At 38.7% G+C, this 15,995-nt stretch overlaps 1 protein-coding gene across 3 annotated transcripts in view; it reads right to left on the bottom strand.

The window, feature by feature from the left end:
* ADAMTSL1 (ADAMTS like 1) overlaps positions 1 to 15,995 on the bottom strand; it is a 444,801-nt gene that overhangs the window by 136,457 nt on the left and 292,349 nt on the right. For all 3 annotated transcript variants that reach the window (XM_065655435.1, XM_065655436.1, XM_065655437.1), the window contains one exon: positions 12,449 to 12,685. In XM_065655435.1, the coding sequence (XP_065511507.1) occupies positions 12,449 to 12,685 (237 nt within the window). The remainder of the gene's footprint in view (positions 1 to 12,448; positions 12,686 to 15,995) is intronic.

The following is a 15,995-nucleotide window of genomic DNA, read 5'->3' as shown; positions in this document are numbered from 1 at the left end:
TTCAACTTTTACTCTGCTGACAGTTATGAGTTGGCAAAACAGAAAAATAGGGATATTCCTGATTCTGAGATATACAGGCAAAATAATTTTTACAGGACACTACAAGAAAAAGTTGGTCATCAAGTTAGCAGAGCAACTGCTCATGTATAGTTTAAAGGCATCAGGCTGAAAGTCCCACAACAGAAGTTGGAACTAACTCGCTGAGTGCGTGCATGAATGTTATGTGTGTATGTGTTCCCCTTGTGGACTTGAACTCTGGCTCAGTTTAGCAGATTTTTCCAGAAATAAAACTGGACCAGCAACGACAGGTTCTGCTTCAGCCCTGCTAGCCTGGAAATGCCCTGAAGTAAGAAGTTTTCATAATAATTTCTATTCAGTATTAAGAAACTCTGGGCCGGAAATAATGTAATAAAGCAAGCTTGCAAATCTAGCCAATTATAAATAAATCTCTCTGTTTTTCAAAGGGCATGTCTGCAGTTCAAACACAAGAAGTTCTGAGAATCCGAGAAAAACAAAGTTGCCCTTCAGATGGATACTAATGTGGGGCTCAATATGGGACTTGTGTTGATTGTCACCGCTCAGCTGAAGAAAGTCTTGGATCAGAGCCACTGTTTCAACTGGGTCCAAAATCCTGCTTTACAATCGGGATGAAAAGCTGTTGTACTCTTTAATTTATTGTGGAGAGAACAAGCTCCAGGCTGTACAGCAAACGGGAACTGGGCTAGTGTCTGTGATACAGGGACTTGCAACCGCTGCTGAAGTGGTATCTGCCCTTCCGTTCACTGATACCTGGTGATGACAGTTCGCGGCCTCAGCATTTTTCTCGCACAGCCTGCCAACATTATCTTGTGACAGGCAGTCTTGTGCAGCACCAAGCGCCAGGCAGGATTCTCCTATGTCCCAAGGAATTTAGGTGCAAGCACATCACAATCAGCAACTATAATTGAAGACTCTAAGATTTTCACAATGGTAAGGTGAATTGTAACCGGGCTGGTAACATATGCAATCAATGTACTCGCTTGGCACTTGAGCCAAACACAACTTGGAACTGTTCAGGCAATGTAAACAAACTTCAGTCACTGATCAGTAGCCAAATTGTTAAACATAATCACCGAAGTGACTGAGATCCACCTTCCAACACACTAAGCATGTGGCTGGCCAGCTCAGCGATTTGTTGTTGCTTATTGTCTTATTTACAACTGATACACCAGAACTGATTTGCAGATCCTGCTTGGTATCTGCCCCATCAACCCATCATTCCCAGCTGGCAAGGGTTCCCTGCTATTACTATTTTTAAGCCTAGATCAAGACCTCCATGGTGCCTCCACCCAACCTGCATGGCAGACACAATACATTGAGAATCAGCTATTCAGCCAAAGCTCTAGAAGCAAAAAACAAACACCCAGCAGCAGAATGAACTGAAGAGAAATTCCTATTTGTCAGGTTTCCCTCAGCGAAAAGAATAAATGTAACCTCATTCTGAAACCACACCTGAGTTAGAAAGAAGCAATTAAATCAATTTAAAAGCTACAATTTCTAAATGAGCACTTACAGAGGCACTAAAATACTGGATGTGGGAAAATGGCAACTCCTATCCTTATATGCAAATTTCATTAGAAGGAATCTTCCTACATAAAAAAGATTGAATTTTTCAGGTTCAGTCATACATAACTGACCAATTTATTGTGTGGGCCAACATGGGAGAGCCCACAGATGTGGAAATGAAGCCCTATCTTGTTCATCCTCTGATGACATGGAAATCAGGGGCTGCCACTCTGTAAGGAGCAACACATAAACATAATTAAGTTCCAAGAGTTTATAAACAGATGACAAAAAGAAGAGTCTTTTGTGATTATTCATATGCATTTTCCCATTTCATTCACACTTTTCTTTGGTTTTGGTTGGATTTGAGTTCACATGGCCATATTCTGCCAGAGTAAGAATGAGTTTATGCTTTACTCTTTCATGCTTGTGCTCTTATTTACGGAAGAGAACAAAAAACCCTAACTTTTTTTTTTTTTTTTAGTCAGTGCTCTATAGCAAGCCATTATTGAAATGCTTGATTTTCTCCTAAAGAATGGCACATGCTGTCTGCATAGATAGCTTATTTAGCATTTCCAGGGGAAATATTTGCCAAGTTTTGTAGGAGATGAGAATAATACAACAAAAGGTGATTGCAAAGGCCGTTATAAGTCAAAATTCATCAAGGCAGCTCTCCTTCAGCTTCCTCAGAAAAACGTCCTTGAGAAACCAAAAGTAAATTCAGCAAAGTCTGCCCTCTAGACCCATTCTCGTGTCCTAGACCATGAAGCACTAAACTATAAAAGCATTTAACTGGCACTTGTGACACACTAAATTTGACTTTGTCCTTTGTCAGCTCTGGTGACTTCATAACATGCTTGATATTCCACTCAGACCTTTCCTCTGTTGGGTGTCCCTACTCTCAGACAGGTGTCTTTTGTTGATATGAGCTGGTCCTCTGTCCAGGATACAGCTGCAGTGCCTTGCTACTAATAGTGCCAGCACAGATTTCTGCTGCTTCAAGCAGTCACATAATCTGAGTTATCAAGTAAGAGACTTCACCCACAGTTCAAATACTTGAGAGAGACTGCACGTCCCCAAACTACTGCTGAAACTCTTCAGTCTATATGGTACTCCAACCTGCTACTCAGTGTGTCAGAGGAGTGCATGCAGGCTGAGGAAACTAGCTGAAACACCTGCAGCCCCCCCTGTCCTGGATCTTCACAGTAACTGGAAGCCTTGCCAAGGTCTTTGGTGAGAACCACACATCTGTTTTGGTGGGAACTCTCAAAACTGCCCAGCCAGTGCTGACATCTTGCTATCTTGGCACAGCACTAAATCCTCTGTACCATGCTACACACCTCAGGTTTTTAGGTGGGCTAAGGAAACACTTGGACATAGATGACTTCTTGGTAACTGTAACGGAACCCTTAGGAGTTTCCAAACTGCTCTTTTGAATTTCTTCTTTATGCTAAGCTCCCAAAATTACAATATTCCTCCTTCCGCCCCTCTCCCCATCAAAGGGAGGTGCTCTGTGTGCTGCTGGTCAAAGACATACCCACAGTAGACAATTTGTCTACTTGGGAGTAACAGCAGGTATTGTTTCTGTTGAAAGACTAGAACAAAATGTCTTTGCAGTGGTGTCAATCTCTGTTGGACCATAAAATGGAAAACTGAGAGCTCAGTGCAAGGGAGTGGAGTTCTAGTAATGCAAATGCGGATTCTTTCACACAATAAACATATCCTCATTTCCTTGCCACTCTGCCACAAAAATGTTGTTACCTGGCACGATGATAGCAATTTAAGTATTTGGCTATTACACTTATGAGTCATTAGGTTCTCCACCCCAATCCTTTCTGTGTGCTGGAAAGATGTCATGCTGGGGGAAAAGCTATTTCTTTCATCTCAGAACAATGATATATAATCAACAAGAAAACAAAAGTAAGATTTGTTATCCACAGAATGTGAGGTAAATAAGGATGGAGAGTACTAGACAAAAAGTTTAATCAGCAGTTCAGCTATTCAGGCTGACAAAGTTCAAAAGCACCTGATCATAAGAAATCAAAAATTCAGTAATTTCTGAAATGTTATCTCCCCATAAGGCATCTAGATTCGAATACATTTTAAAAAACCCCATGGATTCATTTTGAGCATTTAGGCCCAGGAACTCGGTGCAGACATCTGAAACTAGAAAACCATTATAATCATCATGTCAAAAGGCTGGGCTAAACTGAAAGACAACTTAGAACTGATCCTGCTATAAAGCTTTCTACTTGTTTGAGGAAAAATAGTCACCCTCTTGCCTAAATAATACAGCTATTATTACACCTTTTGCATTTTTCTTCTGGTGTTTTATAGCTCAGAAAAAAAAAATACAGCTACAAACAGAAGCCAGAAATAGCTGAACTACAGGAGACTGAAATCCCAGCAACATCTAAATACCTAGACTTTTTTTCTCCCAATGCTTTCCTTTGTTTTAACCTGACTTCTGTCACAGTTTTGGCAGAAGAAAAAGATCATTACTGGAAGCTGTCATGGGGGACTGAATGCCTCTAAAAATGAATACACACTGGTAGCAACACAAATGATGCCTGTTTGTAGAGAATTAATGGAACAAAAGCCATTCATTTCTCTACTTTGCCATCAAATGGACAAATGACAGGCACTTTCAGTCCTGTTGTGTGAATGTAAAACAGCAACACAGGTGAAAATCTCTTCCTGGAAATTGCTGTCTCTGAGTTTTCACAGATAATATACCAAATTAAAGTGTAGAGAAATGGAATCTTGTCAAAATAAGCACATGATCCCCAGTGTTACTAGTAACACGCATGGATGAGAATAGCCTCTAATATTACAGGATGGAAAAATGCAGGCCATTTTCTTCCAGGGCTTCAGACAGGGTAGGAAAGAGTCCTGGCTTTCTCCTTCCTTCAGACTGCAGGTGAAAGGTCTGAAGAGGGTATGCAAAGAAATCAGGTCCCAGGCTAACGAAGGACTAGGAACAGCCATGGACCCAGGTGCCAATTTCTGCAGCAGTGCCCGCGGTGCATCCCACGGTGACAGTCATGGCCCGAGACAGTTTCATGAGCCCTCAAGAGCCTGCTGTGGTGACCACTTGATCTATGTTCTTTAAATCCTTATTTTACTTGTATCAAGCAGGTCTACCGTGCCAGTGAATACAATATCCATGCACCAAACACACCAAACACAGTGTTAAGCAGCACTGTTGTCTGTATTTTGGACTGAGTTGGAAAAAAGAAAAGATCCATGCAACAACACTTTGTAGAAGGAAGGGAGACTATCCATCCTGAAATCATGATAGACAGGCAATATAGCATAGCTGTCTATCTAAAGGAGAGCAGAGATTTCTACCCGTATGACATTATGCACCAGCCAGTGTAACCTCTGATGAAAAAAATCAGAAAAGCACACATGCCTACATAACTGTTTAAGTATGCGTGTATATATATAGAACATAATAACATGGTAACTATACAGTGGGAAAACTATATAACAAAATATATCTCTACTGTCAAAAAGCCTGCAAGAAAGTCTGTGAAGAAAGATATGGGAAAAGATCAGGTGTGGAAGCTTCAAACCCCTGTATAATGACAGATGTTCCCATTTCTCACATTTTTGTATTTGTATGTTATTATTTCACCTATTAAATCTACAGTCCCTACCAATCAAAACAGCATATGACCATCCAGAAGGTGAATCTCCATTCACAATCAATTTCTTCACCTATCACAGATTTATAACAGCAAATAAATAACATCAAAATAGTAAGCAACAGTGCTTGATAATATCTGAAACAAACATGTTTTATTTGTGAAGAAGCTGTATGAAATTATCCTCAATATACTTCTGGCAAAATATTTTTAACCCACTGAATTCACTGCCTCAGTTTGAGATTCATGATAGCTTTGGAAATTCAACGTAGTTTTTTTAGTCTACAATTCTATTGCAGTACTGATTTCAAAAATAAACAAGCTGTAGCTATCTATTGCACTCTATTAAATCATCTTTTCTAATTTTTTTTTTTTAGAGTCAGTGGTTTTCAGCCTGTGTCCATAGTATACTGGTGTCCATGGACTGACCACTTATGTTACAGGTACTTTTCGCTGTCTGTGAAAAGTAACTAAGGAAACTAAGCTTGTTGTCAGCTGACTTGCATTCACTATGCAGCTGGGCACAAGAAAAGTATTAGGAATCAATAAATCAGGAAATTTAAAAACTATGCCTAGTAGTATTTGGTAGTAGAACTGTAAAGAACAATTTAATACTATCATAAATAATAGACATTAAGTTAAGCATTTTTGGGATGCACCTCTCTATAACAACTTGTAAAACTGAAAGAATGTAATTGAGAAAGACTGGCAGTTTCAGGACAAGAAACACAAGTGCTTTTTCCAATCCTGAACAACCTTTTTTGTAGTGACAAACTTACTTAAAGGCCTCATTAGAAATTATCAGCTTTTTAATCTTTGGATCTAATTGTGCTATCAGGGCTATAATATGATTCATTCTTTTATTCCACCATATATATGAAATAATTTCACGATCTTTAATAAAAATAACAACAATAATAGCAGTAGTAATAGTAGGAATAACAATACTCGTACAATTAGAATCAGAGTTGTTTTTTCAAGAGCAGGACAGTCTGAGACTGCTGTAAGATTATTCCAGGTTTATGTTGAAATAACAGAAATCAAATGTAGACCTCTTTTATCTTCATTCTTTGAAGAAATTTAAAGAAGTCAAGAGGTCTTATGCACCTGCATGCATAAGAAACCAGTCAGTGTTTAACACATCCCTGACAAACACCTCGTCAATTTCTTGGGCTAGTAAGACTGTTTTTGACTCTTTAGTAGGCACCATTCAACTAAATATTGCTATTAATTGTAGCATCACTGGTTTTTTTCAGGTTTTTGCAATAAAATTTACATTATCTTTCAGAGACAGGGGCTACGCTTTTTGCCTTTGATAGGAGATCTTACATATTTGCACCCTTTCAGTAGTTAGCTAAAAGGGAGTGTTCTGGTTATGTGCATTTTCTATGTCTAACCTTTCAAAGTGAAAATGACATAAGGTTTGTAGAGGTTGTCATGATTTTTTCAGAAAGAAGGACTCCTATTGCCCTGTGCTGTGGCCAAAACATTTAAAGCAAGAGCCCAGACTACAAACTTCGCTGTGGCTTATATTGCAGGCCAAAAACCAACCAACGAACCAACCAACCAACCAAAACAAAACAAAAAACACCACCCGCAAAAGACCCCCCAAAAAACAAAACAAACAAAAAACCCCACAAAAAACCCAACAACAACTCCAAAACCAAAATCCAAAACACAAAACCACCCACACCAGAAAGAAAAGTACATGAAAACAATAAATATCTGTGAGACTGGAGGGGAGGCAGCAATTCTCTGTGGACAGGGAAACTGCCATATTTTCGCTTTCCTGGTTCCTGTGAAGCTGGGATCCCTGGGCTGGGGAGGAGAAAAGGAGAGACGAGGAGGAGGGCCATTCTACGTGTGTAAATAAGAGACTACCCAGACTGCAAGCATCTGGTCCACGAATGTTACTCCAGGGAAGCAATACTCATTTACATCAGATGAGGATTTGACTGTGCTATTGATACAAACTGCTTTTTGGAAACACTGCACCGCATCTTCCTTTCTGGCCACAAATTTATTAAATACCATAATAGTTATTTTTTAAAAAATCTGATCTAGATACAGCAACATGCAGATTCTGCCATTAGTACTGGAGAAAGAAGAAGCCTTTGATAATCCTTCATCACCCACCTCAGAAAGCAAAGACTGATCTTGTTCTTCTTTGCCAGAATAAACAAAAGGAACATTTGTGGAATTCATACAAGCAGAAGACAAAAATGAAATTGAGAGAGAACCAAGTATGAAGACTATGATAACAGGAAGAACAAGTGAAAGGGATAAGGAGAATAGAAGAAGTCAAAAACAAAAATGGAGTATTTCCCCTTCAGTAGAAACAGAGAGAGAAATCCAGGATTTTTTTTATTGTGTTAGGGAAACTGGATAAAAGGAAGGACATTTTGTTTTCACTAGTATAAGACCCAGTAGGTTTCATGCCTTATTGGTGTGTGCAGCAGAGGCCTCCTAGAGCATAAGGGGCCCTAGTCCTCTATCCAGTGCTGCAGCCTGGCTGGTCTTTGTCTACAACCCGAAGTGTGAAAGTGTGAGTGAAGAAAGAGCTGCAATAATGGGCAGGTGCTTGAGTGAACAAGCAAGGGAGAATATATGTTAGAGATGCAGTAGGCAGTGATGGGGGAGGGGAGGGGAAGGGAAGGGGAGGGGAGGGAAGGGAAAAGGAAGAGAAAAGGAAGGGATGGAAAAGGAAGGGAAAAAGAAGGGAAAAGGAAGGGGAGGGGAGGGGAGGGGAGGGGAGGAGAGGAGAGGAGAGGAGAGGAGAGGAGAGGAGAGGAGAGGAGAGGAGAGGAGAGGAGAGGAGAGGAGAGGAGAGGATGAGAGGAGATTCCAAATGAAACCATAATATGAAGTATTTTAAAATAAATAGAACTGTCAGTTTTTCTTATCATTAAGATAGTCAATATGCAATGCAATAAACTGTGTTTTTTTCGTGCTAATAATGGAGACAGAATTTTTTTAAAGCTCTTGTCCTCAGTGAACATGAAGATGAGCAGGAAACTCTTGTTTTTACTTCAGTGTGAACAGTCATTAGTGAGTCTGAAATGCTGCTTCCACAAAGTATAGACAATTTTTTCTGAGTTTCACAGGTGCAACCAAGGATCACTGGGAAAGTGGGACAAACAACTCCAACTTTGCAACCCCAACTGCTGTATGCAGAAATTGCTTGTACCCTCAAAAACTCAATAATGGATTTAAAGTGTAAGATTTTATTTTAAAAACAGGGAAAACTAAACAAGAAATTGGAAGTTTTAAAATCTGTTATGCTCTGGGTCCCCATTAATTAACTCCATGTAAACATTTCCTGATGCAGAACATTAAAGCTCTGTTTCTCTTAAAGACCATTCTATTGACATCAGCATGGTGGTTCAAGCTAGTTACATGATATCAATGGGGCATACTGTATGCTTTGAGACCCAAAGATTACATCTGAGAAGTAATCTGTATTTCTTTAAAAAAGAAGAAATAAAAAAAAGACCAAAATGACACAGATAGAAGTGTATTGACAATGTATAGAAGTGAATTTAAAATGATTAGGAGGAAAAAGATAATTAAGAAGAAATAAAAGGCATTACAAAAAGAGTTTTTCTTTTGAAAAATGATGTTGTTCTGTCATCTATGGATTTAAAAGTAAAACTCCAGAAAGAAAAAAAGAAAGCTCAGAAATGAATTCTTGTTAATTTTGTAGGTGTTCTACATGAAGAAGAATGTCATGACATAGCGCATCTCTTAGTGGAAGATAAATACATCTATGCTTATGTAATATGGTGGCAGGCAAGGCACTCACAGCTTGTGTGACTTGTGGACTGGCATAGTCATGTGTACCACCCTATGCCATGAGGTGTGTGTAACACTGAATGAGCAACTACATAACCTCTCACACACCTTACCTATGTAAATAAAAAGAATTTAAACATATTTTTTAGAATGCCTAACTATTCAGGGATATGGCTTGTTCCACACACAATGCTGGCTTTGCTTGTCCTGAATATAATCAGAAGTATCTTCTGACTTTACCTGGTAGGTGCCCAGGTGATTTCATCTCAATAACTAGTAATTAAACAAAGACTTATAGATATGCCACTAAGCTACTGATAATTCTAAACCTCCAGAAAACATGAAAAACAAAGGGATGAATATGAGAGTGGGTTCTTGTAATTTCCAAATGTTTCATCTTGTGAGCAAATACATATTTGACAATGGAAGTGAAAACCGGTGCCTTTTAATGAGGAAAAAGTACTGATACGCACAGAAGGCAAGACGACTAACTCTTAATTTTTGCCAATAAAAACCTCAGGAAACGCTTGTGAGCACACCACAGGCCACGGGCTGGCCCATATGTTGTATAGTAGGAATTGGCCCTGTAGTTCATCCAGAGAGCTGAAACAATTATTTGATCCACTGGGAAAAAAGCACTATGTCTACATAAGCATACACTGACCTTAATCCCACTTTAACTAATTCAGGATTCTTGCACAGAGTGTAATTGAATAAGCATGTTTATATGTTTACATATATATGTCATATATATATATGTTATATATATTTGTGTATATACATACATATGTTTATGGTTGGACTTGATGACCTTGAAGGCCTCTTGCAACCAAATGATTCTATGATTCTAGAAAAAGTTCTGGCTGAATGACACTCAATTCCTTCTTGGTTGCCGACTGCAGTGTAAAAAAATCATACCTAGGAGTGTAATCAGAACATACTATGAAAGTCCAAATACTTCTCTGTAATAAAGACCCAGTTAAATAATACTTGGATCAATGCAAGCCCACTAGGTTGGCAAACTTAGAAGTCATTTTCAGTAGTTTTGTTCTGAGCAATCTAGATAATATAGCTCTTCAACACTGAGATAGTGTAATTCTTGCAAAGAACCTGTTAACCAACATAATTCCACTTTTAATCCTCAGGACGTTAGACCTTAGACTGAATGCAGTCTCAGGAGGCTGCATTTTTTGCAGTTGTGACAGACCATGCCTTCGTATTGTTACAGCTGTCTGCTGCACTGTCCCAAATCACGCAGACACGTCACAAAAATGTTGGTGAACCTCCAGGATCATTGTGAACTCTCCCAAACTAGTGAGACCTGTGACTGTTGTGTTCAGAGTGTATTAACCATTTTAAGTAAGTGCAGCTACTATTACAAAAGCATAGAAATAACTTCTAAAATAATATTTTGTCTCCTCTGAAATTTACATATCTTCACTATGCTTACAGAAGAAATCTTAGTCACACAAATGTTACAGAGCAAGAATGCTCCTTGTTGTTCTTCCATAGTACTGCTGTTTCCCATTCTTTTAAAAGACCCTTTATAGAGACCATGGAAGAATGCTGCTTTCAAAGAAGGTTCACAATTAATTCTGGGAAATTTCATATTGTTTAACTTTCTGGACTGCTTAGGTAGTATTAGCTATTGCTGTGATGGATAGTAAAGCAGTTGTCCTAAAGTAAACCATTAGGCCAAACGTAGTTATGAACTTTCTAATGCAGTACCTCTACTGTCAGAAAGATAAGACTGGCTAGCAGGCATGCACTGTGACAAGAATACTTTGAGTTGTTTTAAATTTAACACACCCAACAATATAAAATTATTCACTGTGAGGAATGCAGCAGGAGCATTTGTATTTTATTTTTTTGTCCATCCTCAAAAATGCTGCAGTAATTGTAAACTATATGGAAAACGTACATGAAGAAACTGGATGCTGAAGAGCATGAGAAACACACATTTTGTTTATGCATTAAAAATTATTCTACCCTATTCTATAGGGTATAGAAGGAAGGGGTTAGTTTAACTGAAATTCCCCAGGGACTTTAGTGCTAGTGTACCTGTCTGTTTTCAAAATACTTACCTTAGCCACAGAGACGGTTAAGAAACAACATCAGTCCTCATAATTGTAATAGTGCAGCTATCTTCAGTCTTCCAGAAGTAAGAAGTGTCATGAGAATGCAAATGAGTTTGTTTTAGTAGTGAATGCTTATGAGCATTGCTCCTAAGGGAAGGCTTCATATTGGACCAAAACAGAAATCAGCCTGACAGACAGCCTGAATGCACTGCTCCTAATTTCCAGGCTACTACAGGCAGAATACTTTGAATCATTTTCCCATCCAGATTCCTGAGCCTCCAGTTAAGTTTTTAAAAGACTAGAAAGCACAAAAGAAGACTGAAACTAGTCTGTCTCATTAGGCAATCTGGAATTTTCAGAAACTTGTGCACTCAGCTAAGGTCAAGAGGTCTAGATGATTGCCTTCTGCAGAACACAAATGAGATTAGCCCAATAACTGACTACTTTGTTTCATTTACTGCAGGACTGCTTCTGGCTCACAACAGAAAATCAATGAGAAAGGAAACAGGGAGGAAAGCTTCCAATGGCATAAAAAGTGGCTGAAAATACACTAGAAAGCCAACAACATGTCGAGTCGACATAGATTTGAAGGAGACTGGGCACTGAAACAGGAATCTAGACTCAATCTTTTCTGAGATTCAGATGTGCTCAGTACTTAAGAGACATGGTGCAAATGCCCTCCTCGCCATCAGCCTATAGCCTACATGTGGTTCAGGACACTCAAGTCTGACGTGGATACATTCAAAAGAGTATCAATATATAAGTAAAAGCACTACGGTAATATAAAACCAAATTAGGTTGTCAAGAAGTTGTTTGAATGATCAATAAATCTCCATGTGCTGTGAAGTAAAGGGTTAAAAAGTCCCCATATCTCACTTTTAACAAACACAGAAGCTGAGGCCCAAGGAGACGTAGCAGCTTGCTCAGTCCTGTAGCAAATCTATGGCAGATTTTCTAGTTTAGTACCTCATCTACTGCTATGTAGTTTGTGACTTACAGGGAACAATAATCCTCGAAGATAATGTAATTTTGTAGACTTGGAAAGCATTTGTATACACAAATTAAAAGCTAAAACATTATTTTCCTACAACGCTTTAAAATGGGATCTACTACTGCAGTTAACTGTACAAAACAGTTTAAAAACTGAGAATACGTTCCACAAAAAAAATCCCAAGGAAAGAGCATAAAGTGAGAAAATAACCTTTGAAATTATACACCTCTTCCAAACAAGGTAGCAGAAGCCAGCTTAAGAAAATGAAAAGATACGATTAAAATGAAGAACCTAAAATGACACAAATATGGAGGAGAAGAGAAAGTGAGCGTCTGAGAGAGATGCGAAGGGAGGAGTCATGAGGAAGGGTGTTAGGGTAGGGCCTCTCTCCTTACCTGGCACAAGCCACTGATGCACATGTCCAGGGATTCAGTGTAGCACCGTGTCCCATCCAGAACCTTTGGTGCCAGCTCCACAACCAGAGCCGCTCCTCTGGCCTGGCACTTCAGTGAACATGGGTTGTCGGGGTCATTAGAGACAGGGAGCCACTCGTAAAACTGTCCCTGGTACTTGACGTCGTTGTGAGCGGAGCACTGCTGGGCACGAAAATCACCTGCTTCTGGTGGGCAGTCCTGCAAAAAAGAAACAAGAAAAGGTCAGAAGGTCTATTCGGGACAGCCAGTTGCAGTATCATGCGGCCAGCTGTGCTCCACAGCTGCCAGATGTAGAGAGTTTTTTTGTTTAGACAAAGACGACTCGTTGAAATAGCTGCAGCTACACATAATTTAACTGGATAATTACATCTTTCTTTCTTCTTTCCACAAAAGTATTGAAAGAACATCAAGACCATGTGTAAATATGCTTGGGACAAGAAATGCACTGTACGTGTCTTAACCGCAGCCCCCAAATGCTCTTGCGAAGTCTCTTTCCACTTGTGCACATATGTGGAGAAGTGTGTGTGCATGGCCACTCACTTGCATCCAACTTCTCCTCTTCGTTTGAAGAGAAAGAAAAAGGAAATATGTTACTTAATTGCTTGTTTATTTAAGCTCTCTTCACTAGCTTTTTCCCCCTTCAGTGACCTAAATCAGTTGGTAAGGCAAGAAGAATCAGAAAAATGAAATACATATTTGCATTTCTTTAACCTAAGACTTCATAACTTGCACAATTGGGCAACTTACTGTTATTTCACTGGGAAGACCTTTAAAAAGTCCCTTTGGTAATCCTTCAGGAGCTTTGTGAGAAATACAAAACTTCCTCTGAACCCAGTACACCTGATAAAATAAAGACCACTCATGCTACTTTAAGTCTCTTCCTGATGAGAACATGAGGTTTTTCTTACACTCATATACTTTCTTGCCATCATTTAGCACCAAAAACCATGAGTAAAGTTCTCAAGAGAGCAAGAAGAGCTTCAAAATCATGAGATTTCAGGCAAAACAAACATGAGTTCTTTTTTCGCCTCTCTAGTTTTTGATCCTTGAGGAATGATATTTCAAGTTTTCCTGTGCAAGCACCCACAAAGGCTAGAAGTTCATTGGGATTGTTTTTAGAAGGAACCTGAATTTCTCACATAATTATGGGAATAAAAGAGATAAGCTTTAGGAAAAACATTAAATATAATGAGAACTGTGACAAAAACCCCCAAATCTTGGCAATATGGCTGCCTCAGATTATTAAGGTCCCACAGTCCTCCACCTTGTTGTTGTAAGGGAATCTATTCCTCAAGAATATCTGGTGAAATACCAGATGAAGTCAATACCTGTTATACCCTTTCCTTGAAGACTGTAACTTTTTTATAGAAAACCATAAATGTCAATTATAAACTTAATAGGGAGGGATTTTCATATATGTATACCCACATAACTAGACAATATCCTTATAAGATGCCTATCTTCTCTGTTTGTTGACAAACTACTTAATCGTATAGAACTTCAAGTATCTTTAATGGCAACCTTATTCACAGACTTTTTATCCTCCCAGATAAGGAAGTCTTGCTGCTATTGAGGCAAAACATCTCTTCTGAGTTTTAACTAATCAGCTCTGTTTCTCAGACTTTTTTCTACATCTTCATTCACTAACACTTTCTTGCTTCTTTTCAATAGGGCAAATTATTACAGTTTTCAATACAAATGGCGTAGTGGGTGCCTGTCACTTTATGACATTAAAGGATCACCATTTAGTATTAAGGTCTGAAATGAAACCTGTCTTAAAAATCAAGCTTTCAAACCTCCTCTTGAAGCAAACTGGTAGAATCTTGGATAACCCATGTGACCTCTCTTGCACTGTGTAGTGACAATGTGGTTATGTCCATTTTGTTTGAATGTTGAATTATGTTGGATCATACCACTCTAAACAGTTCTTATAGTGATCTATACACACATACAAGCCACAGCCTTAAGCCTCAGATCTTCAGCTAATTTCCTTTGTACCATGAGAGCAAATTTTCAGTTAATTTGCTTTGTATTTGAGTGTGATGCAGTCCAAAAGTAACGGGTCAAGTTCCACACAAAAGTTGTGCTAAGCACAAGGGAGTAGTGTTCCTCCTACAAAAGGTTAAATGTAGTAAGGTGTAAGAGGAAAAAGGAACCTGGGCTACATCCTGTTGTAGAAAAATATATATCAAAGAGCAATAATCCATAGCTCATTCATCCTTTTTTGAAAGTGGAGGTTGAAAGTCCAAGCTCGTAACTGGAATTTTACTGTTCCAGGACTTAGACAGCAGACAGTTTTTCTATTAATACATTATGGAAGATTTAAAATAAAAGTAAAATGTTGTAAGTTTGGAAGTATTTCAGTTTGATTTCAAAACGTCCACAAAAAACTAGAGGCAATCGGGCCCTTTTTGTGATCTGGGCAAACTGTTAATACAGGACAAAGTTTGGGCAGCAGCACAGAGTGAAGAGAGCAGAAAAATATGTGGGAATTTCATTATTCCTCTCTAGCTATGTAATTAGAGAAAAAGTGGTCTTTATGTTCTGCTTTTAAATGGAGGATGAACAAGACAGTTACAGCTTGACCCAAGATCTGGTTTAGCTCTATTTTCAACCAGAGAGGAGACAAGCAAAGAGGAACACTGTGGTCTTATTTCCTGCCACAAAACCTTCTGATGCATACCCTTCTCTGATTTTTTCTGTCCATAAATGAATACAGTCAGGTCTATTGGCTTGACTTAGGCTTGTTGCAGAGATCCAAGCCAACTCTCTTGTTTGGTTCAAGCTTGGCTCTGCCTTTGAAACTTCCTGGCTTGCAATAGCTTTATTTTTACAAAGACAGAACGGCCCAATAAAGGACATGACATACAGAGTTCATAATCCTGCTTTGTACAGAATTCAATACTATGTTTGTTGTGTTGGATTTTATTTTTAAATCAAAGACAGAAAAAATGTACAGTCAACATAACAAGCTTTCAGGACACGGCAGGTGACCAGGACCAGTGTTAAATACTTCCAGTCTTTAATATCATGATCAAAATAAAACAATGGATTTAAATAGTAGAGCTTGTGTTTAAAAGTTTTCATGTGACACTTGAAGCCATTCAAAGAATACATTGAAGCAGTCAGAAATGCAGACATGCATACTTATCTTGGCACATGGATATGAAAAAGGGTCACAGTCTGGCTCACCACTTTTCTACTGCTGAAATCCTGAATCCTAAATCTACCTGAAGGCCTTGAAGATCCCTTCTGCTTACAGCAAACTTTCCTTCCAGTTAGGAAAGCACATGTACTTGCACCTACACACATAATACCTGCATAACCTGTGTAATATTTGTTTATACCAAAACAGACAATGTTAAGAAAAGTAGTGGTCTGAGTATTATCCATCACTAAGCACAGGTCACTGAGACTGAAAAAGCAGGAACTGTATAGAACTTGGCACTACTTATTAATCTCTCATCCGTGGTGGTTTTTTGGCTTTTTAAACTTTCTATTTATTGTT

The sequence above is a fragment of the Caloenas nicobarica genome, chromosome Z (genome assembly GCF_036013445.1).
Source record: "Caloenas nicobarica isolate bCalNic1 chromosome Z, bCalNic1.hap1, whole genome shotgun sequence".
NCBI lineage: Eukaryota > Metazoa > Chordata > Aves > Columbiformes > Columbidae > Caloenas > Caloenas nicobarica.
The sequence above is the reverse complement of the archived record's forward strand: the minus strand, read 5'-3'. Positions and strand labels throughout refer to the sequence as shown.